The following is a 27,645-nucleotide window of genomic DNA, read 5'->3' as shown; positions in this document are numbered from 1 at the left end:
AGGCACCGTCTGCCTAACGTAGATAAGTAGGTACTTTATCCATTGACATAAACAGGCTTATCTATACCTAGATACATATACATAGGTACATACAGATGTGCAAATAGTTATTTTCTGTAAGTATAATATAATCTAAATGCTGATGATAAAATTATTATAAGCTATATGTAAAGAGCAATTTTTTCAAATGATATCTCTGGTTTCGGTTCTTTATTCCGCTCTTATTGAATTAGACTAGTAAGTGTAACCTTTCAATTTAACTGCTACTGTTAGAGATAGCAGGTTCAATCATAAAACACTATATCACTATCATTATCTCTCTATCTACATATATCTATCACTACTCTTTCGGTTTTGTAATCACTTGTGTACAAAAAAGTATGAATGAGTGTAAATGATTTCAGATTGTTTCATTTAAAATGTAGTGATGTCCTCAGTTAGATATGTGTACATACCTACACGAACACAGTAAAGCCCAACTTGACGCAACTTCACGGTTTTACGACTTTACTTAATACATAATGTGCATTATTTACACACGTGTTAACCGTTGTTTGTTTGTTTTACCTTGTAATTCTTATTTACCAAATAACTAGATACGTTAACCAGTCAACCGAAATAAGAATATTCAACATAATTATTCTATTACATATGTAGGTGTTTATATTTCTTATGTGCACTCTGTCGACCCTTTCGGGGATAAATGGCGTGACGTTGAGGTTGACTTTCTATGTTTCTATTTTATTTTCAAAAAATAGACACTTGCATACACACTTTCTAGGGAATGTATATTTTACAATGAACATTATCTAGTAAAACGCTACGAAAACGTTGCTTCTACGCAAATCTACATCAGAGCCATGAACGCAACGGATACGTACAGTCATTTATGAACATAGCAAATAAAACATAAATAAATTGATTAACCTCATCAATTTTGCGAAGTAAGTATCAATCAAAAAATTCTGAAAGCTCTTCCCGATCGAAACCTAGTAAGCGCCGGCGCTGACGCTGCTCCGTAATAACCCGTTAACCCTGAAGACCGTTACGAAGGCCACAGACCACATATAACATAATACTTAGAAACTAGTTTCAATAAACATTACATATTTATGGTAATTTTATCCAATTGTTTACTACCTACGTTGAAGGGACCACTTCCTATAGTATAGGTACCAATGTACCATACACTACCGCAATATAAATATGTAATTAGTTACTCGTTATACTTAATCGACATACGATGATCCTTATGATCACACGTTTTAGCTTAGTTCGCAGTCACGCGATGAGAATATATTTGACACCTGACCGTGTGACCATATTCTGTTACATAAAATGCGATAACTGAAGTGCACGACTCCTTTGCATTGTCCTTAGTCACAGTTATACCGGTTTCCTTAACTGATGAGTTGGTTTTCATTTCTTTAATAATTTCTCAACCAATAATAGATCCCGTTTGTAAATCAAAGTTAATAGGTATTGTATCAATACCGCGATACATACTAAGGTATACATTGATCTTCACGATAAGAAATACAATTATCGACGTTATGATTTGTGATAAAAAAATACATTATCGAACATAAATATTGCTATAAATTGAATCGTGCATGCTCGCCTTTATAAGTCCTATTTATAAACTTGCACTCAACAAGCGCTCGTAGACGAAGTGTTTTAGAAATTTTGAAAATTAACCGACCCGGATTTTCAACATGAACGTGAAACATAATGAGCCGTAAGTTATTTCAAACCTTATTATCTAATTAAAGCTTTCTAAAGTTCATTGAAAAATAATTGTGTTGGCTTTCTTCCTTATTAAAGACATCCACATCCAAAAATCTAAACTCAAGAACTCTTTCTTTGGAAACCCATTTTCTAAAATCAAATTAAAATTATTTCACTAAATGTTTTCCTTTTATAAGTTTTAGTTTTAGCAATAAAATACTTTAACCTTTCTATTTTTTCAATAAATGTTATATGACCTAGATTAAAACCTTGTAACTATGCTATCTACAGAAAATATTTGATGCCTACTTAGCTGAAATTCTGTGCTGTATCAATCGATACAGGCAAAAGCCTTCTCCTTTCTTGACCTTTTTTCTACAAAAATTTTATTACAATTATTGTAATTCTCCTTTTAACTTAAACATGCGAAAACATAGCGGTACATAATTTTCCAAAATAATGTGATTTACGTATGCATTTATCGTATAATCGATTAAGATAATATTTAACATTGACTGCAAGGATTAAACAGAATTAATTAACGTAGCCCCTGAGCGACACTGAAAGTTGGTAATCTGAACAAAATAAAATAATTTATTACATTCCAAACTTTCCTTCTAAAATAAAAATTACTACTTGTCTTTGATGCTATCCTTTCTCTTTTCGTTCAAAATTCAAAAGTCGTGGTATAGTTAAGAATATAAGTCTAAACAGTAAGGAGATAAATGAAAATCACCATAAAAATACTTAGTGGTTTATCCTTAAAATATTTTAGGTAATCTAAAAGCATACAAGAGTCCCAAGCCACATTGTTTTATAATAAAAAAATACAAACTGTTTTTACAGTGGAAAAGCAATATACAACAGCATACTGGAGGTTATCGGACACACGCCTTTGGTGAAATTAAATCGTATACCAAAAGATCATGGATTGCAATGTCAAATGTGTAAGTACATTTTAAATTACTTATATTTTACCGTCATAGATTCTGTGTAAGTAATATACCTATATAAAAATACAAAAATCCATTATTGTTCGTTAGTCTCGGTAAAACTCGAGAACGGCTGGACCCATTTGACAAATTTTGGCCTCAAATGGTTTGGAAGTCTAGTCTAGGGAAGGTTTATAAGATGAGAAAAAAAAGTTTAAGGCGATTACGTAGTGTGCCCGGGCCAGCTAGTTAATTATAAATTAGGTATTATAAATACTTCTACTACCTTTAATTTAAAACGATCATCGATAATTTATCATTTAACGAGATCGAAACGAGAGCGCGTTACTCGTATTCGCGCCATTCAGCGTTTCGTTTTAAGGGGACCTGATGGACACATAAGTATTTGAACTAAGTAAGTAAGTTACCTACCTACCAAACTTTTCAAAAGATTCCGATATTTTAGTTTATGTATCAAAATTTTTATTAACTTTTAGGTACTAGTCTCTAGATACGTAAATTAGGTTGAAGAGGTTAAACGAATATTTAAAAAAAAATTAAAGCAGTAGGTAACCTATTTAAATTCTGATCGCTTGAGCACTTGAGTCAAAGATTAACATGAACAGATTAAAATAAATCAACGTGTCGACGTTAGCTTTATGATACGAACATATGAATAAAGTAGATAACTTGTTACAGATTTATTACTTATGTTATGTTACGTTATTTCGTTTTATAACCTATGTTATAATGAAGGTAGGATATTGGAGGTATTTATATATATGTAGTCTACGTATGAACACGTAGGGGCAATTTACCGGGGCTCCGGCTCAAAGCAGGAGAAGGAACGGGGTGGTTTTTAGTCAGTAAGAGTCTGACACTCCTTTCCGCCTCACCCAAGGTGGGAGAAGTCGTTGGATGAATTTCACCCATCAAAAAAAGGGGGCATTTACTTATATTCTGTTACTTAACTCGATTTCAAATTAGATAAGAGATATATATAGATCAGCTGTTTACTAAACCATTCACACAGAATATACTTCGACGTCGTTCTAATAAGTGTACCAACAAATCACATCGACTGATAGCAATATTTATTAACGCTATTTATATGCAGCGATAAAAATCTGCAGGTAGACATCAGTCATGTACATCGGTAGTTGTCATGTATTATAAACCTTATCTTTGTCGTCACAAAGTTGATTATATTGCTCCACGCGTTTTTCACAAATTAACGACATTTCACGCAACTCATGAATGGAGCTCAATGTATTGGTTTTTTTTTTCTTTGAGGGGGGAATATCATCCTATTACTTCTCCCACCCTGGGCGAGGCTAGAGGGAGTGTCAGAATCTTACTGACTAAAAACCACCCCATTCCTATTCCTGCTTGTCGAGCCGGAGCCCCGGTAAACCCGCTAGGTAGTCCGCAGCTCCAGGAGGAGTCCGCAGCTCCGGTCAATGTATTGGCTGTGTGTATACGTATACAATATAACTAAACAACACACGTACACGCACTTTTTGGTGGAACAAGGAATAATTAAAAATATTTAAGTTAATGTTGATTTTATTCAATAACGAATGTGAGTATTCAGTGGAAATGTGCTCACGTGTGTAATTAATTTGTTAATTCCGAGCAAAATATTACCTTGGTACCGGTAGGGTGGTATTACAGTTATCAAAGTTCATTCTTAAAATATTAGTGTAAGCCTAAAAATAAAGTTTTGTTGTAGACGCAAAATGCGAGTACATCAACCCAGGTGGTTCGATAAAGGACCGCATTGCGCATACGATGATTCAAGAAGCAGAATATGAAGGCAAAATCCATCCCGGCGTGACCAGGCTCGTGGAGCCCACCTCTGGGAATACTGGCATTGGAGTGTCTCTCGTAGCTGCGGTTAAGGGTAAGCCGCTATCTTAAGGATTTATATGTTCAAATACTCAAATACCAATTATTTTTAAGTCGCTCTTAAAAATACTTCTGTCACTATAAATTCTTTGTAAAATGACAGAGACAGTACGATATTTAGGTACAACTTAAAATTGAGTAGCATTTCAGTATTCGCGGCTTAGTTATGGATCATGTTACCACCATCGTTAATCTACAGTTAAAACCCCTATTTCTGAGTGATGACCTTAACATCGTACCAATTTTGAAGACACTTGATGATGATATAAAAAAAATACTTCTAATGTATTTTCAGGATACAAGTGTACAATTGTTACCCCCGATAAGAACTCCGATGAGAAAATGAGCACGATGAACTTGCTCGGTGCTGAGATCATCCAAACCCCATCCAATATCCACCACCAGGATCCCGGTAGCTTTATGTCAGTCACCAGGCAGATACTGGAAGAAGACCCGAATGCTTATTCTTTGGACCAGGTAAGTTATATTTGGAAATGATAATAAGTCCCCATCACCCTGAGTAACGGTGAGGACCCGAGGCGGTGGTACGTGTTGTGTCCAGGCGGCTTTTCTCCGCGGTGCAGAAGAACGCGGAGGGGATCTATACGTCTCTTCTTCGTTCATCTGAAGGTGGGGCTTGGAAGGCAGATTAAATCGTTAATCACATATATAAATAGAAGTGTCCTATTTTCTTAGGAGCCTTTTTCTTTTACTAGTGGGGGTTGAAACCGGCGCTACCTCTAAAGCCTTTGAAGAGGCTAACAATTTAAACTTTGAAGTACGATATGCATTTATTTGATTAAAAATATTAAAAAGAAACAAGGTGAATTATAAATTAAAGAAACTTGTGAAAATTATATTTATTTTTATCCTCAGTATTCAAACCGTTACAATCCTTTGACGCACCACGAACATACGGCAGTGGAAATACTCGACGCCCTTGAAAATGTGGACATGTTTGTGATGGGCACCGGTACTGGAGGGACGGTCACAGGCACAGGCAAGAAACTCAAGGAGAAGTGTCCCGGCTGCACCATAGTCACTGTCGACCCTGCCGGTTCTATCATATTCGAAGAGGGTCCACAATTTCCGTTTTTCGTGAGTACTTATTTGCTCTTATTTTATGTAGGTATGTGTCACCCGTAAAATTAAATAGGTACATCAAACAATAAATGGTGTCAGTAACTCTATTATAACTCTCCTTCTCATATTCGCAGGTAGAAGGAATCGGCGGAGACTTTGTGCCAGACGTTTTGGATAAACATGTTATTGACAAAGTTATCAAACCAGATGATTACGACGCATTTAATATGTCCAGGGAACTTATTCAAAAGGAAGGATTACTTTGCGGTAAGATATGTTAAATAACGTACGTTCAGAAATTAAATTGATTTATAAACTAGGCACTCTGTCTCACCAACAATTTGCTTAATTAATTAATTAGTTAATTAAGTATTCAATTCTACGAAATCTGTTGACGATAAAATAATAGTAACGTTATGGCTTGTATATTTTCAGGGGGGAGTAGTGGAGCGATAACATATGCAGCCATTCAGGCAGCTAAGGAACGCAAGCTCGGACCTGACCAGAAAGTAGTGGTCATCCTTCCCGATGGCATTCGCAACTACATGACCAAGTTCGTCAACGATCAGTGGATGGAGGCGCATCTCTTCAAGCCAATTCCCAAAAGGGACTTCCCGTAAGTAGGAAAAGAAGGTGCCAGTTTAAAAAATACGTTTTTTTAATAAATATCCACATCATCAAGTAAGCAGAGAGATCAGCAATATTTTTAAACTGAAATTATATTAACTTCTTTCAAAAACCGTTTTTTTTTTATTTTGTCTGTTTCTACATCATTGAGTGTATCGATCACAATATTTCAGATGGTGGACAAGATGTATTTCGAATCTAAATATCATCCGCACCGTGCCCATGATTCGTGACAGCAGCTCATGTCTGGAGACCCTCACTGCTATGGACACTAAGCACAACATAGCATTCATCGTCAACGAAGATGGGTACGTGTAAAGCTTCTATTGGTAATTTGCCTCAGCCGCACTATTCCAGGCTAAACAGAAATTTGAAAAGCCCACTCTTACTCCCACTGGGTAACAAACACACCCAGTATGCTTACACACACTCTATATTTGAATTGGGGATAAGGCAGTGCTCCTAGTCATAGCCAAAGGTTTTAAAAAAATGATTTCTTAATTTCAGATTGCTCAAGGGCGTCATTTCAAAAGACAGCTTAAGAGCTGCAGCCACGAATCCTAAATGTAAGACTCCACTCGATTTCCATGACAAGGCAATCAAACATGTTTTGAAGAAACACCACAAGATTATAGAAAATAAGGAAAATGCGACTGTAGGCTTAGCAGCGAGAATACTAGACATAGCTCCGTTTGTTGCAGTCGTAGAAGAATACAAAAATGGCAACAATAACAATCCAGGTGAATATTGTACTTCTTTACTTATTAGTCATCATCCTATCTCGTCCTCCTCTACTTTTTTATGGTATTATCCGGTAAACAAGCGAAAAGACCACCTGATCGTAAGCAATCACCGCCGCCCATGGACACTCGAAGCACCAGAGGCGTTTCAAGTATGTTGCCGGCCTTTTGGGGGTTAGGAATTTAAGTTGTTGGGGCATCGGGGATTGGAAATAATTGGGAAGACTTTCTGAACGTCGAACTTTATAAGGTCGTCGGTCTATCTTGTGCGTCTAAACTCTAGTCTGTGGTCCGTTAGTATCAGTATTTGATTTGTTAAATAGGTATATCCCACAAAAACATTTCATGTTAAATGTTGCCAAGACGAGACCATATAGCTCGCACTGTCAAAAAGTAATCAGATCCCGTGTAGAGCCAAGTTTCTAACCCTATACTTTTGAACTGGCGAGTCGGCCGCACGGACTTTTTGCTATTCGTCATATGGGCTTGAGCTTAAAAATCTATTCAATCTTCTAAACTCTTTCCGTGCGGCCAACTCGCCAGTTCAAAAGTATCGGGTTAGAAACTTGGCTCTACACGGGATCTGATTACTTTTTGACAGTGCGAGCTATATGGTCTCGTCTTGGCAACATTTAACATGAAATGTTTTTGTGGGATTTCATTTCTTTTTGTAGGTTGCTTATGATAGAAAGATAAAATGAGCGACAAATTCACCTACTAAACTACTAAATTTATAAGAAAATTGGAAACGTAATCCTAATACTTTTTATCAATGAAAATTAAAACACTAGTATCTAAACCTTTACCTACTAAACTACTAACAATTAAATATTAGGCAAATGGTTTTTTTCTCCGCGATAGCAAACTTTTAAATCACCGAAATATTCCGAAAACTTTTCATTCAACGAGACAACCGTCAACGACGTCTGCCCTCGCGCGTCTGCCCGCGTTCGGGTGCCGCGCTCGCTGACGGGCCGATTTATTTTTAGCTACTGCGCGGGGACGAGGGTGCAGGCGGCGGGCGTTGGCGCATACTATACTTACGATGCTTATGTTCAAAAGTATAGGTTGATTAATAAACACTTACCGAAGTGAAGTGTAGTAATATTATTCATATCTAAGTACTTATGGGTAGGATAATGTTTTGATTTGATGAAAAGTTTGTGTTCTATGTACTTGTGTATAATTTTCAGATCTCAAGCAGGAAATAGGGAATTAAGTTTCCCTATTTCAGATTTTTACCCCTCCGCGGCCGCATTCAGACCTCTAGGGTCAAAAGTTGCGGAAGTCTCGAACAAACTTTCACCCCCTAGTTTAAGGGGTTGGGGGGTAAAAGTTCCAAGTTTTAGGATTTTTTTATTGTTTGGGTACTAATACTAGCTTACATACCAAATTTCAGTTTTCTAGGACTTCAGGAAGTACCTTAAGAATTTTGTTGATCATCAGTGAGTGAGTGAGTGAGTGAGTGAGTGAGTGAGTGAGTGACGAAATCGGGGTATTTTAGATATCAATAAAATCTAAAGTATAAGAGCTATGCTATTGAAACTTTAGAGGTTTATTAAGTTTATCTGGTATAACCCAAACTCAAGTTATGAAGGTTCAAAAATACGACGAAGCGCTTCGAGAAAAGGTAGGTAGTGCCCTTGCGCTTCGCTTGGCTCGTCTTGGCGGGGCACTACCGTGCCCCCAGATTCTGGCATGATCTAACATGGTAGTTATGTTTGATAATAATAAAGTCCTTAGTCTAATTTAACCTAATATCACCTAAAAGTAAACAAATATTTTCTCTTTCAGGGTTAATACCAAAAGGAATAATCACTTCGGAGGTGGTGTTGGACTTCATCTTGAAGCATCAGAATAATATTTGAAGACCTAATTAATGCGTCATTATTATGTTACTGTAATATTAAGTACCTACTATATTTACTCATTATTTTAGAATTATAATATCTTCTCATTATCTATTATTCTTTTGCTAGTTTATTTGTATTAATGGGATCACTAGGTCTAGATCTTCAGAAGGCGTATGAGATCGCAAACAAACAACAAAACAAACAACAAGGCTTGGTGCGAACGGGCCACCGACCACACCCAGCGGTGGCTGTCGTGCGCTTCAGCTACTTTTGTGACAGAGTAAGAAATGGGCGACAGCCATTATTAATACGCAGATGACGTAGACGATACCACCGCCGGCTACATTGGGTACATCCAATTATTATTGGTCTTACAGTAGAACATATCATATGTCTTGTGTGACCGTGGCCTTCTGAGGGCTTCTTTAAGTTTATCGAAATTGAAATGAGAGCCTATTGGGCGCTCTGATTGGTTAGTTCATTCGCTTCATTTTCGTAAGGGTACTGTAGCGAGTGGCCGCCACCGGCTACACGTGTTTGGTCTTACTCTATACAAAATGTTCAATAGAACATTTTGTCACACTAGAATATGTGTGCTATTGCACACATATTCTAGTGTGACCAGTGGCCCGTTCGCGCCTACCCTTAATCTCATATGGTGGTTAAGTCCCCTCGACTGACTTAAGTTTCAAAGCGCTTCAAGACTCTACTCTTGAAGCGCTCCATACATTCTCGAGCATTGAAAATCAAATGGTTCATCAACCGGATTCTTATTATTATTTCTTTTTAGGGCTACATAATAACAAAACAAACTAAGTAGATAGTTCTATATAAATATAAGTACAACACTCGAAATTATACTTAGAGTAATTAATTATTGCACTTATCACCATGTACTTTTGTCATTATTAAACTGCGATTAATTAGTTACTAAACATTATTAAACGAATATTTATTGCAAAAATATTCTTTTATTTAAATCCTCAATAAGAAAATATGTATAATCTTTTCGCTACAAAAAAATAGCTATCTAAGTAGGTAATTACCTACCTAACCTCTATAAGTAATAATTATATGCAAGATATAAATCTTTATATTTTCATCTATGGGAGGAAAATCAATGATGTTGTCAAATTACAATTATTATTTTAAAATATATTGTTTTTACGCAATTACCCACTAAAACAACTACTTGAACTACTCTACTATACATAAAAAAACTGGAAAATAGAAAATATATTTTTAAATAAGGGTAGTTTTATACATCACGTCCAGTCGGCAAATGTTGTTAACAGGAGACATACGGACACAACACATATCAGTGGGTTTTATTTTTTTGCACTGACCTAAAAGTTATACGGTGCACAGTGCATACGCCACTATTGTTTATTTACAAGTCCGTATAAAGACTTGACAGTGACAGTTAAAACTTTATTTCACCACTTTCTGTTTGACGTTTAGTGTGGTTGAGTATTTATCGCATGAGTCCGTGCGTGAAATAACGTGTAAATGTGAAACTGTAGACAGATTAGTGTAGAAGTAATATTCTCTTTGATTAGTGTGAGTGAGAAGTTTATCTTGACCGCACGTCCCACTGTGCGTCCCACTCGAACACACGAGAGTCAAGAAACGAGAACGCGTGTGGCCGGCTAAGTGCACTGTACTGTCTGAATAAACTAGTATAAAATTCTGCTCATACGCAGCGTGGTTGCCGATAAAGTGACTTGGTTTGTAACTTTTATACAATTTTCGACTCCTAAAATCACAAACTTTAAAATCATTGTTTTTTATACCAAATGTTACCTCTTATCAATCAGTTAAGTGTAACTAACCCAGAAGTTAATGAAATAAATATTTCATTGCCTTATAAAGGCTTTCATTTGATAACAGATTTTTATGTTCAATAGGTAGTTAAATAAACAAAATAAAAAGATGTCTAACCATGTGGAGGAAAACAGCACAGAAAATGTGGTCAGGAAGTTTTTTAACCTCAAGGAAATGCCGCATATCGTGAAACCCCTGTGAGTACTTATTTATCAAAACAACTTACTATTCTCTATATTGGCACAGTCAGCCAAATTATTTGACATTTTGATAAGAAAATAAAGAATGATTCAAGGCAGACACAATAGTCATTGTTATACAACATTTTATGCTTTTCAGCAAAGTTATATATTTTGTAACCATTGGTTTACTACTGAGCCAACGGTTACTGTGCTTACTGAACCTAATCATTAGTTTCTTACCTGCATACCAAATAACTGGATTGACTGTACACTTATGGCCCATTATACATTACTAAAATCTTTTTATCGTTTTTTAGTGACAGAAACCAGAAAACCCATCCTCACATTTTAAATGCTATTGGAAATACTCCTCTTGTGAAACTCAGTAAGATACCTAAAGAAGAAGGCATAAAATGTGACATGTGTAAGTTCATTTGGATATTTTAAGACTTAAAAATATTTTAAAATAGTCTGTTATCTGTGTGTAATGCAAATATTTTCATTGCAAACTACTCTGATAAAACTAATTGATAATAGAATCAATTATAAAAGCTAGTGAAATGTTAAATAAATACTTCTAAAGCAGGGGTTCCCAACCTTTTCTTAATCCTGGACCATTTTTTAACATTTTGCAGACCCCAGTTGGTAACCACTGTTTTAAAGTTAGAAAATGCAATTTTTTCTTTTAATGAAGACAGTTTTAAAATAATTCTATCCTTTGTATGATAGATAATAACATACTTTTACTATTCTCTACTCAACTACTCTTTTTATACAGGATTTTTTTATCATAACTTTCTTTTTAGATGCAAAATGTGAGTTCTTGAACCCCGGAGGTTCAGTGAAGGACCGCATTGCTTACCGTATGGTGCTTGATGCCGAAGAGAAAGGCATACTGAAGCCAGGCAAATCCGTTATTGTGGAGCCTACATCTGGTAACACTGGTATTGGGCTAGCGCTGGCTTCAGCTGTCAGAGGTAAAAAAACTTGGATATAACTTAACCTATTAAATGAACACATATTATTGTTTTGTAAACTTAAATATTGTTTTACAATTGTATACTATGGACTAGGTGTTACAAGAAAAAATCAAATAATTTATAATCAAATCCTTACTTCCAGGTTACAGATGCATAATAGTATTACCAGAGAAAATGTCTGATGAGAAGGTGAACACATTAATAGCACTAGGAGCCGAGATTATCAGAACACCCACGGAAGCAGCTTGGAATGATCCCACCAGCAACCTGATGGTAGCCCACAGGCTGTCCAAGGAGATCCCTGATGCTGTCCTATTAGACCAGGTAAGTGAAAAATAAATAAATTTGATTTTCCCTCCATATTATATTGTCTAAAAAGGTTTTATTCACAGTTTTTCCAAACCCCAAATAGGTACTTCAAGAATAATGATATAACATTTATTTTTTCCTTAAAAAAATGCAGAAGAAGTAATAATGTTTTAAAGAAAATGTTACAATTTTCCTTGTTTTTTGTCTGACCTATAATATTTCCCCACAGTCTTTAATTTGCATTTCTGATTAATTATGTTTTCCTTCAATAACTACCAGTATTTTCCTGTTCAAGTGTAAATGTAAATAATAAATATTTATTTGTCACAAATGAATTTATAGCAAAATATTTGTATTACTAATTAGTACTGAGTAGGATTATGTTGCTCAGCAGTGTTACCCAGTCACTGCGCCAATCGCCAATGCTCTTAGCTGAAATCTATATTTTTCTCGGGAGAAAAATATAAAAATCACTAAAATAGGAAAATCATCAAATAACTCATTCTACCAAACACGAGAAAAAATTTCGGCCTCTTACTGACTAAAAACCACCCCGTAATAATGTTCTAACTGCTCCAAATTGGGGCCCGTGATAACTTATGGCGACTCGAAACCCCGGTAGAACAAAATTGAATGTTATGTATAATCAACAGGCGATTCATATATTGCAATTATTTCAGTACAACAACCCCTGCAACCCGCTGGCTCACTACGACGGCACGGCTGAAGAGATCCTATGGTCTTTGGACGATGACGTGGACATGGTGGTGATGGGTGCAGGTACCAGTGGCACTGTCTCCGGAGTCGGCCATAAGATCAAGGAACGCTGCCCCAAGTGCATTGTGGTCGGCGTCGACCCCTACGGATCCATACTTGCCCAACCTGAGGAGTTGAATAAGTCAGACGTACAGGTTTATGAGGTAACTATTTGGTTAATCTCTAAAATATATAGCAATTAATTACAATATGATTAGAATATAACCAACACCTTGTATTGTGTTAGACAAAATAAAAGCCTGAGTATTATAGGTAGGTACCTCTTACAAGATTAGAATAGCTAAAAAAGGACCAAGTACCTACTTACAACTATTTAAATACTCAATTTCAAGATTGATAATTTTCATATTAAAACAGTTTATCCACAACTCTATTCGTATTATGAGACCTTCATCACGTTCGAGTATTGCACCGAGCAGGAAATTAACAGTCATTAATATTATATTACGGCGCATGAATGAACATTATGCGCAGCATGCTGTATCGTTATCGAATACTGATAGGCACTGAATGTGCTAATGTGTAGTCCGATTCACCAAACGTGTGAAGCAACTTATATACAGCACGTTGAAACCACGCCTAGTAGGAATTACTACTACCATCCCTTAGCGAAAATGTATGTACTCTATACACATGTACATACATACTCTATGGGTACTGTGAATAGTCAACTCAACAAGAGCCATATACAGGATGCCAAGCCATTTGATTGTCCCATCAGTCGTATAATGCAACATACTCGTATAAGTCTATTTCAATGTGTGATAAATGGCGCGTCAAAATCATACACCACCAGCCACCACTTTGGCATTTCCTAACGGACTATTCTGAGAAGAAATCCCGAAACAACCTCAGAGATATAACTTGGTGTCCATAAATATTAACTACAAACTACAATACAAGTAACAATAACTAACTGTTCCACTTTCTTGACAATGAATAATTCTTAATGTAAAAATACAACTTTGTAGTTCTTTTGTATCTCTTGAGCTACTTTAGTTATGCTTAGCATAGATACAACATATTTAATGCTAATAGGGATTATCGTCCCACCATCATACAGTACCATGGTCGTGTTGAAACGAATCTCGCAGCGATAATCAATTCAACACAGCAGAAATAGCACGCCATGACCTGTGTGACGACGTTCCATACAGATTGATCGACATGTTACGATAAGCCCCAGTTGTTTTGGTTACACTCTATGACGTTTCAACAAATACATTACTGTATGAAAATATTTTTCATTCCCCAAGTTAAATACTTTCTTACATCATCCATCCTTTGTACATAAACTCAGCATTCGTTATAAACACGAGAGTTATCAGTATTTTATGATAATTATTAAGATTTACATGTTTATAAACTTAGTTCTTACATAAGCGGGTTCATTGACGAATTGAATATAATATTTCTTATTATTTTATTATAAACTTCGACGTTAATACATTTTGAATGTTTAAATGTTAGATTGTATGACGCAAATCGCAATAAATGTACTGCGATTTATTGTCTAAATCGCAATAAATGTACTTGGCAAAAAGACTGCCAAGTACATTTAAATAATCTAAAATATGTTCTTAAACGTTTTTGTTGTTTTTTTAAGGTGGAAGGCATCGGTTACGACTTCCTACCGGCCTCACTCGACAGAGGTGTGATAGACAAATGGATCAAATCAGAAGACCACGCCTCCTTGGCAATGGCCCGAAGACTTATCAAAGATGAAGGATTACTTTGTGGTAAGTTGACCTACCGTTTAAAATAAGTATGCAACTAATTGCGAAATAATTGCTTTTTTTAACAAATAGAGATAGCATGAAAGTCGAAAGTAAACCAGTTTTTACTACGTAGGCAATCTCTCCGTAATCCATCATACGAAACAAAACTCTTTTAACCTACAACTATATTTTGCTATTATATCGGCATAATATCTAGCCTTATAAAATTACAGGTGGAAGCAGTGGTTCCGCGATGTGGGGCGCTATCCAGGCAGCTAAGTCGTTGAAAGAAGGCCAGAAGTGCGTGGTACTGCTACCCGACAACATTCGCAACTACATGACCAAGTTCATATCCGACCAGTGGATGGAGGCCAGGAACTTCCAGCCTTTAGTCGTGAAGGAACACCTTCCGTGAGTATTCTCAATATAGCTCTGCATTCATTACTAAATATAGAAATCTTTAATGTCCTAAGTGACACGCGCTTGAGTTAAGCTTGCCAAAAATATTCGTTAGGTAACTCCAGTAACATGCATGGTAATCTATGGGCTTAGTACGAGTTTGTTTTAGGTTTAACGAGATTGAAACGAGAACGCGCTCGGCGATTTGGTTAGTTGGTTCATTCGTACCGTTCAATCAGAGCGTCAAACGCACTCTCGTTTCGATTTTTTTAAACGTACAGCAAACTCATATTAGGGATACTGGTAATAAATGTATTTTCGACCAAACTCTGAAAACGATAACTGAACCTAGTTATAGTGAAGTCTTATCAGACTGATGACAAAATTATGTATTTGTATAGATTGGATATCTAAACTGATAAAATTACCGTCAAGATTACATACATTAATTTTAGAAACTTAAACAAAAATAAATGTAAATCCGCTTTTTAATTATTTAAGCTAGATATTATGTGTATATGAAAGGAAAAAACAAGCTTGCTAATTAGTAATTACCAAGTGACAACAAATACCTTATCAAAGGCCACCAATAAAAATACTAACGTTGACCTTCCTCATAGATAAGTAATAATCAATTTCATGAAAATTACGCCATTATTAAACGTAATCTCCGCTTAATATCAACATGTAATTGCAAAATTATGGTCATAGTGTCAAGATGTCATCGTCTTAATAAGAGCACTTTAGCACATGTTCGCGATAACGCTGATAACGAGTTTAATAACAATAAGCAACAAAAGCTCGTGTGTTCGATAGGTATGCACGTATACGTAGATAGTAACCTAGGCTACAGTCTAGTTAGACCAGTGGTTCCCAACCGGTGGTTCGTAAATATTCGTTGTCTATACAAAATATATTTTTAGTTATCTATTATGACGCGAATTCTTTACGCGGAACAAGCTACAATGATACCAAATATCTTGATTTTTATTGCATGGATTTATGCAATAATTATATACCTAATAAAAAATATATATCATTGATATGATTAGCAACAATATCATTGTCATGGTGTCAACGTGTTGCCATGAATGACTTCTCCCGTAGTAGGCGAAGCGAGAGGGAGTGTCAGACTCTTACTGGCTAAAAATCACCTCGTTTCTAATCGGGCTTTTCAAGGCGGAGCTCCGGTCGGCATCTGCTCCACACATGCACGGGTCTGGTTCTGATCGGGCGGCTAGCTGCCCTTTCTCGCCGTCCGCAGACCCGTACATTGCACCTTGCGATTGACATGCTCCATATCCATAATTATTATTATCAATTGACTAACAATAACAGATGTTATTGTTTATGCATATGTGCGACTACTAATCTAGTTAGATCCAGTCATTGTCATAACATTGCAAATTATATACAATGCGCAAACATTTATTATGACTGAATTACAATTACTACCTCATTAGTCAAGTAGTGGCAACTGCGTGTCTAACGATTATGGGGTCTCGGGATTAATTATCTCAGACAGTCTTATTGGCATTTAAAGTTACAATTTACATTAATTATTTAAGTAAAATAGACTTCATGAAATGAACAACCTATTCATCACATCATAATTTTTATTTTGTGTCTAGATGGTGGAGCAAGCCAGTAACGGAGAATATGGTGCAGAGCATCAAGAGCGTGTCCCAGGACAGCTCGCCCTCGCAAGCGCTCGCCACTCTCAAGGAAAGCGGCGCGCCAGTGTTGAGCGTTGTCAACGATAAAGGGTAAGAAAGACATCCACCTGCCTGACTAACTAACTAACTAATAAAAAGTATTTTCCGTGTCAAATGTATCAAAATAATGCGTCAGTTAAGCCAAGCAACTTATACAGATATTAAAACAAGCCCTTATCTAACAGAAACTTAAATCACACATTATTATTGTAAAACAGGTCGTATGTCAGTAGACTTGATTAACCCTAAAACTACACAGAATTCAAAACCTCAAGTATACTCAGATGTTCCGAAATATGTAGAATTATATTCTCTGTAGTATTCTAATTAACCTATTTCATACATTTTGGAAAAACTGTAAAAAGAAAATTCGGCAATTGACAATATCTGTCAAAGAAAATAGCAACCGCGATGTTTTTACACTGAGACTTGACATCTCTATAATCATTCAAAAAATACAAACATGTTAAAATTTTCTAGTTGCTCATTGCCATTAGATGACTTTATCTAATGTTATTCCTTGTTCTGTGCCTGGCACTCTATACACTTATAGTAATATATTTCATAGACCAACTGATAAGTGAGGATCCAATTTATACACCACCAAAATAAAGAAAACCTTAGGCCAATCACAAGAACCATAAACACATGGTTGTTTAGCAATAATATGTTCATCTTATAACTTCTACAAGTGACCTGTGTGTAAACTTAATAAGAAATGTCTTGTATAGTTCATAATGTCTGAAAACACCAAAGTTGGTCCAAAATAAAGGTAGAAGTTTGTCATACAACTAAGTTTAAATTGTGTGGGCTTTGAACCACTGTAAGCCCGAAGGTAAAATAAATAAGTAGCAATGATTGTGGTAGTTTCCAAATTACCGAAGTAGGATCATCCATCTTCAAGTTCTTCAGAACAGATGATGACTATTCCAAGTTTTATACTAATGAATTTATTATTTATTCTTCTAGGTCTGTGATTGGCGTGTTCACGGCGGATAATGCACGTAAAAGACTGGTTAACCTGTCGGGCTCGTTAACGGAAAGTCTCGAAAAATTCACAGTGAAAAAGTTCTACAAGGTAGATCTCGCTCACAAGCCCACACTAGGATTGGTATCCCGGATGCTCGACATTGCTCCTCACGTAGTTGTGGTTAAAACTGGTATGTATACTTATTCAATTTCTAGTTTGTTATAGTTTTATCTAATCCTAAAATGTGACAATTATTATCTGCTATTGAATGACGAGGCAAAATCAGAGTAGCCCACTGCCCAACTCAATAATGAAAAGGCAAAATTTCATGATACACATGATAACAAACTGCGTACCTAATGTTATTTCATAATGAACCAAAATTCTAATATTTTTTATTTTTATGTCACAGACGCATCTACACACATCGAGAGCCCAGTTGGCGTGTTCACCTCAGAGAATCTACTGACAAGTATCTCTACAGAATCGAAAATCATGAACGGAAGCTAAAGCTTGTGTCAAGTTTTATTTTACAAATCAGTTATTGGACTTAGAATCACTTACAAAAAAATCAGTGAATACATAAATTAAGTATATAATACATGGTATTGATGTGTAAATTATTGTAAATATTTTTGGCTTGGAGCTTGGATGATCAGCATATCAACATCCAAATATACTCTTCAGAAATCTGCATTTTGTCCCCCTTGGGCACATTACCTCCAATAAAAAGTGAATGTAAAAGACAATTTTTATGAGCTACTCTAATTAGACAGTATTAAGTTTAGTAATATTCAAATAATGAAAACTAGAAGTATAGATTACTTCAACTGAATAAATAGTCATACAAACAGGCACTTTTGCTATCAATGCATTTGATAAATTTTAAGGCAGATATAAGGTGAAAGAAACATTATATAAGAAGTAATATTTTCTTATTCTGGTAATAAATATGTTTATTGATTGATTACTTGTTTTATTTTATAAATTACATTCTGATAGAGAAATAACTATTAGACTTGTATGATGTGATTATTATGAAGAGAAATTAATGAAAAATCACAATAAGTTTTATTCTTTTATTAATACTCTTTATGGGGATGGAGATGACTGCTTAGCATTGGCTGCAAGAATAGCTCCAGGTGCAGGGTAAGGTCTCATTTGGTACAAAGAGCCAGTAGCAGTGGAATCCACTCCAGTCTTGGCATGGGTATCAAGTCCAGAAGTCCAGCTGCCTCTAGCTATATCAGAATAAGCAGCGGGGTCCATTGGATCTAAGTCATTATCCTTAACCCTTTGCCTTTTATTTCTGTGGTGCACTACATCTTTGTCCTTCTCCCTCCGTTCATGTTTCTTCTCTTTGTGCACCTGTTGTGGTACTTCCTGATCAGAAGCTTCACTGCTATCATCACTTTCATCACCTTCCTTCAACAATCGCTCTTCTCTTAAATGAGCAGCACTCTCTGTAGGGACGGCTCGTGGATGAGCAGGGGGCAACCAGCAAACCAAATTATTGTGTACATTCCAAAAATAGTGCTGTCCACATCCTTCGTCGTAGACTTCTTCCCAACCAGGAGGCAAAGGCCACAATTCTAATGCCTTTTTCTTGTACTCCAAGTAATTTTCACGAGGTACTGTTTTTCCAGCTTTCCATCTTTTTACGCAGTACTTGGAACACTCGTGGTATATATTACTTTTATTTGGACACCCTTTATGGCCTTTTATAGGATCAACATTGACACCTTCAATTCCTTCCCAGAAATGTTCCTTAGCGCGATCATCAAGTTTACTGTCATAATCTTCTGCTATAATCTCTTCATTGGTTTGCGCCTGTGGAACTTCAGCGTTCTGTACTGGTTCAGGGGTTGCTTTCAATATCCCTCGCTTAGCCAGTCGCGCAGCTAAGGCCGGTGGAAGAGGCATTGCTCAACAATTGTTGGATATAAACACTGCGCAGAAAATCTTCAATATTATACAAAGAGTCGGTGTAGTAAGGCTCCAATTTAAAGTTATAATCTATACTCCCAAACCAAACCAATAAGCTTTATCAGTAATCACCAAACATACTGTTTACTCGATTCTTCAGATTAAAATCACCACATTGATTGATAACAATATTTCCAATGGATTTGGAATGACATTGACATTTGTCAAGACCGAGACGCTTGACATGTTTGGGGTTTGGCATAGACAATAAAAAGATCATACGGAGTGCACCATAGATATTGTCTATGAATTTTGCACTACAGCCAGCGTACGGGTCCATTCATAAAATCTCACAGATACTATTATTTCAATAGATACTAGTAATTTACAAGCATAGGAAACCTGAAGACTGGTCTTGTGTTAATCCACATAAAAATATTGCAATACCTTAAAATTGAGAGGTCCTAACTATAACAACGAAATCTGCATAATCCCCTAGATGTATTTATGTAGATGTATACCCCTTAAACATATTTCGATAGCAGGGGAAACCTTGGCCTGAACTAGAGTTTTCCTATTTAAAATATTTTAACAAATTCTTATCGTTGATGAGCATAGAAAAGCTTAAAACTGGTATTGTTCTGTTGGCATGAAAATCTAGCAATGTCTCAAAATCTACAACCACACTCTTATATTACAATATTTGGATAGGGTACGTTAGAGTGAATGAGGGATGGTGTCACTCTGTACTACTACAATAATTTTCGAAAAGCTCTATGGTACTTTGCCCGATTCAGTAATCGAACCCATTTTCTGGTCATTGCGCTTGCAGATTGTAGACGATCTAAATGAATCTGTATTATTGTAAATCTAAATTGTTCCCGTAACATTTTCCTTTTAAATTAAAGTTTTGTCTTCCTCTCTGCAGGTACTGTGCTGCCCGAGTCCTATCCTAATCTTAAATCTCTGCATGCCAACCAGAATCTTAGGAGTTTATTAATTAGACAGCAACAACGATAGATTTATATGATTAATATAAAAGGATATTAAGAAATAAAACAATACTAAGGTAAACGTATTATTAATTTAATAAAAGATATCATACAATTTACTTCATATGATTAGTGTCACTTATTCACGTAATGTTATGAATGATTCCAAAGTAAGAAATACACCAGGACATTCTTGAATTCTGAAAAGAAAAACCAATCATTTTAATTAGGCATATATGCAACAATCCCGGATCTCCATTTCCTAAAAAGATATTAAGTGTAATGAGAAACATCAATTTTTCTATTATTTTCATCAGTTGTTAGGCATCCAGCTTACATACTTAGTATTTCCATTTTTTAGGAGTAGCCAATTTTTACGCAAACTGTGGGTAGTTTATAGTTATAACTACTTTTGTTTTGTTTTCAATTGGTAATCCTTATGTATTATGATTATATTGATTTCTATTCTTAATACGTCGATTTAAATTAACAATTATAGACACTTAGTTAACAAGCCATTTCGATACCTGCAATAAGGGTGAAATAATTCAGTAGACTAGGTACCTAGGTAGTAGAAAAAATCATATTGGGCTTCTGAAGTCGCAAGGCTTGCCTTCAGTCAGTCCAGCCAGAATCCAATTTAAAATTCAAATTACAATCAAGCGGAAAAAATGAGCTTTTAGTTGTTTCGAATTTATGCTATATTTTATTACAAAGGAATTGCGTTATTTTATTCAATAATTATTATTTAACTTTATTCTTCATATATTTATTTAAAACACTCTAAAATTATATTTTTAAACATTACTTATAAAAATAAAAAACAAAATAACATTTAAAAATATAAAAATAGGAGCCGACCAGTAGCGGGAGCATTTTCCAATAATGGTCCATTATTTAGCTAATCATTATTATCGTGGTAAAACTATAAAATAAATACAGAAAACAAAAAAATACTACCAAACGTGTTCTAAACAATACGATCAAAGACAACTGGTGCCCTAAAGTTTATTTTAGCGTCACAACACACACACTATTACTGTGAGGTAGGTTGAGAGCTAAATTTAAATCAAGCGCTAAAATATGTAAATCTGAATCAGTTTAGAAACATGCAGTTCCGACAATTTAGTTATCCTATTATGTAAGTTGACCAAAAAATATAACTAAATAATATCTTTATAGTAGACGTAGCTCATGTAGCCAATTGTTTTAATCTTTTTTATTACGGGAACGGGGGATAAAACAAGACATGCTTGATGCTATTGCAGGACAAGGCCATTCTAGTGTTCTAGGCATTTTACTCTGCCCTATAATCACCCTTTTTTACAATATTTTATCAATATCTTCGAGTCTAAATACCAACTTTACTTGCTAGTAGTGCCTACTTATCGAATGCATATTGGTAATGCCTAACTACATACTGGCTACTGATCTCTATCTACGTATAACAAGGCAAGCGGCATCGGTTTACTCAATAGCAGTTCATGCGATGGCCTTGATAGAACGGAAACAATTATCACCTGATAATAGATGTCTTCACTCACCACTGGCGACTGTTGTGTCACTGCGGGACACCTTAGTAGGATTAGTAGGAAGCACAGCGTCGTGGAACTCTCCAGAATGCATAAGTTTATGTTGTGAAGGATTGTTATCTTCACTAGATTCAAACGGAGTGATAACATCCAATTCATCTGAATTAACAGTATCCAATGATTTATTTTGCTGCACACAAGTTTCCACGTCATCAATGGCGATATATTCTGGGGCTACGTGTTCGACGGCATTATTTTTATTGTTGCTCTGAGCCACATCGTCGTTCAAATTATCTTTATTAATTTTGTTGTTTTCTACAGGATGGTCTACAGTTTCAGAATCATTAAGCTCTTTGACGGAATCCACATCCTCACTTAATTTTCCACTATTGTTACTCGGTGGAGAAATAGATTGTATAGCATCTTCTCTCTTCAATTGCTTTCGTCTTTCACTTTTATCATAACCCAAAGGATGTAAATTAATGGACGATGGTGGACTGCTGTCTAAAGATAAATCCATTGAAGTGATTAAACTCTCATCTCGACTTAAATAATTCCCACCTTCGGGAACAATATGAATGTTTAGAACGGTTTTATTCTTATTTTGTTCATTGTCCATTTCTAGAGATGTAAGCGAAGGTTCGTTCGAATAACTAGTGTGTTGAGAATTAGTAGAAATTGTTTTATTTGAGTTAAGTTTATTTCTAACCAAAAAACCTCTAACGTGAGCTTGAATTATGGTTGCGGCACTGGATAACGTGGAAGAGTCATCCGATAAAGAAAGCGACTTTTCCTCGTTGACAGTTTGAAGAACTGTGTCCATTCTTGTGATACCATGTGGCCTTCTTTCGTTTAGAGGACCTGGAATGGTAAAATCACATTCCTCCTGAAACATAACATTTATATGATAACAAAAAATAAATCATACAACCGTAGTTATCCGTACACAATAGACAATAGTCAGTCAATTAGTAGGTACCTATGTAGGTATATTATACGATGTAAAGTCTAACAAATTACGTACCTTATTTTTCTCATTATCATTCGAGTACATTGTTTCATCGTTGACGGATTCATCCAATGTAGACGTTCTACTCCTAAAAAGGAATGACCGAAAAACCTTTTGTATAGTTACTGCAGCAGTTTCCAAATCCATATTATCTTGGTTATTACCAGATTCACTTAATTTTGATGCCCCAAGATCACTGTTCTGAATGTCATTATTTTCTAAATGTTCAGTAATCTTACCATGATCCTCAATACTATTGTTGATTTGATTTTTATGTTGATCCTCTTGAAGCTTTTCATTTTCAAAATCTTGTCCGGATTCAACTTTAATCGAGTGAGGTGAATCAGTATGTGTATTCGAATTCGAATCAAGAGCATGGGTTTCATTGAAACCATTAATCTCTTCTAAATCACCATTACCGGATTCTTGTACAACAAGTGTCATGATTTCATTATCCGTATTTGAATCCGACAATGATTCCAAAACATCAGAACTTACTTGCGGTCCCTGCAGTTCTACGGTAGGGGATTCTTTAAAAGTAATTTCGAACTGGTTGGTTTCCTGAGAATCTGAATCAGTTTCCTTTTTAGTATCATCTTCACCTTCCAATTTTTTTTCGCCGTTTTCTGTTTTATTTATCTGGGACGTATGATCAAGATCGATATTATCATCTTTAATGCTTTCAGTTACATTTGAATGCTGAGTTTTTGTAACAATTTGTTCAGGTTGGGGTTCAACATTGTGATCATCAATTGTTTCTGGTGGCACAATTGACTTCGGTGTATCTGCATCATTTACTTCGCTTTTATTATCTGTTTCCGATTCTATGTTTGTAGCAGCAGCCGTTTCGTCATCAATTTTATGATTTTCTACAATTACGTCGTTAATTGGACTTGACTCGTCAGTTTCTTGCAAATCTACAGCTATCAATCCTTCATTTTCCTCAGCATGCTGGTGATTATCGGGATTTACTTGTACCTCTGTAATGGGTTCACTCGAATTATTTAAGTTTTCTGACGCATCACTGGATATGGTCTTGGTCTCTATTACATTTAAAGGATTTTCAGTTGGGTAATGACTTATTGGAGCGTTAGAATCAGCGACGGTAATATCGTCTTTTACCTCCTCGTCCTCTTTAGAAATTGAGTCAGCTTTCTCATAAACTTTTAAATCATCAGAATCTTTTATAGCTACCTCCTCAGAATTTTGATGATCTTCAGGTGGTGTGTCAGTTTTATTTGACAATTCAATTTCTGCAGACGATGGCACTGCAGCTGAAGATAAAGCTACTGCTGACGATATAGTTACAGCTGATGACAGAGCTGCAGCTGAGGACAGACCCACTGCTGACGACAGAGCTACTACTGATGATACAGCTGCTAATGACGGTACAGCTGCTGCTGATAATACAGCTGGTGCTGCTGACGATACAGGTTCTGTTGACGAGTTAACTAACTCCTGTTCTTTATGAATGAGTGGTGTAATATCAATAGCAGAGGGTTCTTGAACGGGTATTGGTGCATCGTTTTCATTTGAAGCTTTTATTTCAGATTCTTGATCGCGATGTTGTTTGAGCATCTCATTATCATATTGTTGCCTTCGTTGCTCTGCTCGTTGCCTTACCTTTTCTTGGGCGTTAGCAATTTTCTCTTCTAATGTTAGTTTTTTCTTACGAACTGTAACAGTGTACGTGTTTATGATAAGTATAATTCTATGAAACATTGCGTCACGCCTTTAATTCTCGACAGGCTAGACAGAGGTGAACATTGATGATGATAATGAACGTGATTGTCTTTTATTTATTAATTCTATTTTTGGGTAAGTAACTGAGGAAGGATATTAATTAATTTTAGCTTGTGTAGACTTACCGCTAGTACCGAAGTACATACTGCTATTAAAAATAAAGCTGTTAGTTACTTAACTATATTATTTCGAGAATCAATAAAACAATAGGTACTTACGAGGGCCATCTCTTATTTCAAGAAGTTGTTTAAAATGATTAGCGCAGTATCCGTAAATATCAGCAGGATTATTTTTCAGCACATCCCTTGATAACTCCTGTATTAGGTCCACCAGCCCGGGAGGCATTTTGGGAGGCGACGGCCTATAGTATGTTCGGGTTCCAGAAACACGCATGATTATATTTTAATGAATTTAATGGAATTTAAACCATTAGTGGCAGAATTAATGTTAGTTATTGTATAATTCGTAATGAAATTAACACTGTGAATAGCTTAAACCGCCCAAGGTACTGTCGACAATGGTATTGAACAGTGTTCGTGTACCAGAATTTCCCCACACTCCGTAGTGTTTGGCCTACGGTAGCCATAGCGATGTTACTTGAACTTGATGTTAGCGTGCTGTATCGATCCCACAGTTCAACGTACCGTCGTATTTACATTTAATTATTCTTAAAGCCACGACCTTTAGCCTTCCATTATTACAGCTGTATATCGCGTGAATGCTACTTCTACATGTGGGAGACACTTGAACTTAGCAGGGGGCAGTTTCTTTTTATAAGAAATAATATCAAGCTTTTGAAGTTCCGAAGGGACAGGTAGTATAATTCAGAATTTTCGAAAAACGATCATCTCAATATCTTCATGTTGTCCTAATGACTAATTGCCCCGGGAAGTGAATGTAAAACCGCTTGCCCGCCCATGCCAGTCTAACTTTCCAGTCGCATTTGTAACCATGTCACGAGACAATTCCTCATTAAAACAAATGATAGGAATGTAGGAATATTTTACATATTATCTACTGTATTTAGTATCACGAAATTGTTTTTCTTTAATCAAAATATCTGACGCCTGAAATTATTTGAAAAAGTATAGATTAGCCTGATTAGATGCGTATCGAGCCGCTAGCAATAGATAAACAATAATTTCCGATTTAAAATAGCTAGCTTATCAAAATATTTGAAACATTTCTGTTATCAACTGAATAATTACTTCTTATGTTATTTACGTTTATAAGTTGGATTTGGGAATTCTATTTTCTTGAGACGAAGATGAAATTCCCTGTATACTTATACCTCTTGACATTCCTTCAAGACCATCTGCATGCAATTTTCGAGAGATTTCCGAGATAACTCACTCATCCAATGTTTTAAAGTCCGAGCTGGGATGTGACTTGTGGGTGCACTAGATATGTATGCATATCAGACTGCTGTAACAGGCGAAAAGGGAGACTTGTACTCACCTTGAATACCAGTAGTTTGCTAACGTTCTTTACGAGGAAACGTTAAATCATTTGTCAATTTAAAAAATTTGGTACTAACGAAAAAGATAGATTTAATCAATATTAATAGGATGGAGTTGGCCGCCTTCTCGCCTGGTGATAACCGGCGATTTGAATGATAATACTGAAATATCACTAGATGAAAGCTCTTTTTTGGTGCTGGGCCCTAAAAATGACTATATCGTGGGCCACATAACTACTACCCATCTACCCTATCTACTATCCATCACGATTTCGATGGACCATTGGTGAATTGGAATAATTCCTTGCTTGGTTCAAGAATGTTCTACCGGGTTGTAGTATTTAACCCACCACAGGTCATAGCAGTATTTGTGAATTTTTGGTTATTTTCACAATCATTCAAACATGCTCTGCCGCCTCAGACCTGTTTGAATCGAAGATAAGGGTACTTGGATAGATACCAAACTGGAAACAATACTTAATAATGTACGAGGCATCTCAGTTTTAAGGTATTCAATTGATTTTCTTTTTGTAACTCTTAATTAAAGGATTTTTTTCTCAAGTTCTCCATACCTAGTACCTACTAATATTTGCAACATATACATAATTTTACAATTTCACTCCAAAATTCTGTTCTGTAGCATGCTGTTTAGTATCAATCCTGTAAATTATTATTTTCTTGTTTCTGCGCCAACCAATCCATAAAAATGCTGCCATAATAGGTATATTTTAGTGAGGATGGAAGACTGATACATGTAAACTGAATCCAAATGGTTGGACATGAGATTTGGTAGCTGATGACTTTGGAGCAGGTACTTTCATTTGATTCTGATTCTAGGACAACTAAGTTGAAATAAAAAGTAAAAACGCAGTGTTTTACGGTTTTTAACAATTCATAATTTTATTTTACATATAAAATGTTTGTGGTTAAATTATCCAACAGTGGGTAGGCGCATAGTAACATATGTAAGTAGGCGCGGCGGAGTATATAATGGATCTCAACACTGTTGGACAATGTTGAAAAAGGACCTAAGTTACATATAAAAGTGGCCACCATTCTTTCTCTATACTACATTGTATAGCTCTCATGTACTCGGGTTTTATAAGGTTTGTCTAAACAATAACAACGCGGCTCTATAGGTTCATTAAATTGTATAACAATATAGTAAATTTATATCTATATTAATAATATAGCTTTTTAGTACTTTAGTAACTCGGGAAGTCTTTTAAGAACAACTAA

General features: G+C 35.7%; 3 protein-coding genes across 4 annotated transcripts; 1 reads left to right on the top strand and 2 right to left on the bottom strand.

Annotated features, from left to right (window-relative positions):
• Positions 1 to 1,255: 1,255 nt before the first annotated feature.
• Positions 1,256 to 18,712, top strand: LOC118275758 (uncharacterized). The gene is made up of 20 exons (XM_050695664.1): positions 1,256 to 1,738; positions 2,575 to 2,675; positions 4,393 to 4,563; positions 4,864 to 5,045; positions 5,445 to 5,666; positions 5,786 to 5,918; positions 6,087 to 6,267; positions 6,452 to 6,586; positions 6,786 to 7,018; positions 9,024 to 9,151; positions 10,783 to 10,892; positions 11,195 to 11,301; positions 11,684 to 11,854; positions 12,000 to 12,181; positions 12,847 to 13,086; positions 14,550 to 14,682; positions 14,895 to 15,072; positions 16,692 to 16,826; positions 17,745 to 17,935; positions 18,158 to 18,712. Exons 1-20 carry the CDS (start codon positions 1,716 to 1,718, stop codon positions 18,253 to 18,255), a joined length of 3,054 nt encoding a protein of 1,017 aa, XP_050551621.1. The 5' UTR covers positions 1,256 to 1,715; the 3' UTR covers positions 18,256 to 18,712.
• A 98-nt stretch (positions 18,713 to 18,810) lies between these two features.
• LOC118275330 (polyglutamine-binding protein 1) lies at positions 18,811 to 19,901 on the bottom strand. The gene has a single exon (XM_035593233.2). The coding sequence runs from the start codon at positions 19,666 to 19,668 to the stop codon at positions 18,838 to 18,840; it is 831 nt and encodes a 276-aa protein (XP_035449126.2). The 5' UTR covers positions 19,669 to 19,901; the 3' UTR covers positions 18,811 to 18,837.
• An 836-nt stretch (positions 19,902 to 20,737) lies between these two features.
• On the bottom strand, positions 20,738 to 25,739 carry LOC118275757 (putative leucine-rich repeat-containing protein DDB_G0290503). Of its 2 annotated transcripts, none has more exons than XM_050695332.1 (4): positions 25,166 to 25,739; positions 23,220 to 24,880; positions 22,184 to 23,081; positions 20,738 to 20,863 (listed from the first exon to the last, which is right to left on the bottom strand). In XM_050695332.1, the coding sequence occupies exons 1-3, from the start codon at positions 25,338 to 25,340 to the stop codon at positions 22,200 to 22,202; spliced, it is 2,718 nt and encodes a 905-aa protein (XP_050551289.1). In that variant the 5' UTR covers positions 25,341 to 25,739; the 3' UTR covers positions 20,738 to 20,863; positions 22,184 to 22,199. The 2 variants fall into 2 exon arrangements, with proteins under 2 accessions (XP_050551289.1, XP_050551288.1); XM_050695331.1 differs by having other exon boundaries at positions 22,208 to 23,081.
• Positions 25,740 to 27,645: the final 1,906 nt, after the last annotated feature.

Source organism: Spodoptera frugiperda, chromosome 8 (genome assembly GCF_023101765.2).
Source record: "Spodoptera frugiperda isolate SF20-4 chromosome 8, AGI-APGP_CSIRO_Sfru_2.0, whole genome shotgun sequence".
NCBI classification, from domain to species: Eukaryota; Metazoa; Arthropoda; class Insecta; order Lepidoptera; family Noctuidae; genus Spodoptera; species Spodoptera frugiperda.
Note: the sequence above shows the minus strand (reverse complement) of the source record. Positions and strands in the feature narration are given on the sequence as shown.

Excerpts from the sequence above, each read along its gene's own strand:
- LOC118275757 (XM_050695331.1), bottom strand. The coding sequence starts at position 25,340 with ATGCGTGTTTCTGGAACCCGAACATACTATAGGCCGTCGCCTCCCAAA. Across the intron at positions 24,881-25,165 it reads TGAAATAAGAGATGGCCCTC|TTCGTAAGAAAAAACTAACA; the intron begins GTAAGTACCTAT and ends ACACTGTTACAG. Across the intron at positions 23,082-23,219 it reads ATGATAATGAGAAAAATAAG|GAGGAATGTGATTTTACCAT; the intron begins GTACGTAATTTG and ends GTTATGTTTCAG.
- LOC118275758 (XM_050695664.1), top strand. The coding sequence starts at position 1,716 with ATGAACGTGAAACATAATGAGCC. Across the intron at positions 1,739-2,574 it reads AACGTGAAACATAATGAGCC|TGGAAAAGCAATATACAACA; the intron begins GTAAGTTATTTC and ends CTGTTTTTACAG. Across the intron at positions 10,893-11,194 it reads CCGCATATCGTGAAACCCCT|TGACAGAAACCAGAAAACCC; the intron begins GTGAGTACTTAT and ends ATCGTTTTTTAG.
- LOC118275330 (XM_035593233.2), bottom strand. The coding sequence starts at position 19,668 with ATGCCTCTTCCACCGGCCTTAGCTGCGCGACTGGCTAAGCGAGGGATA.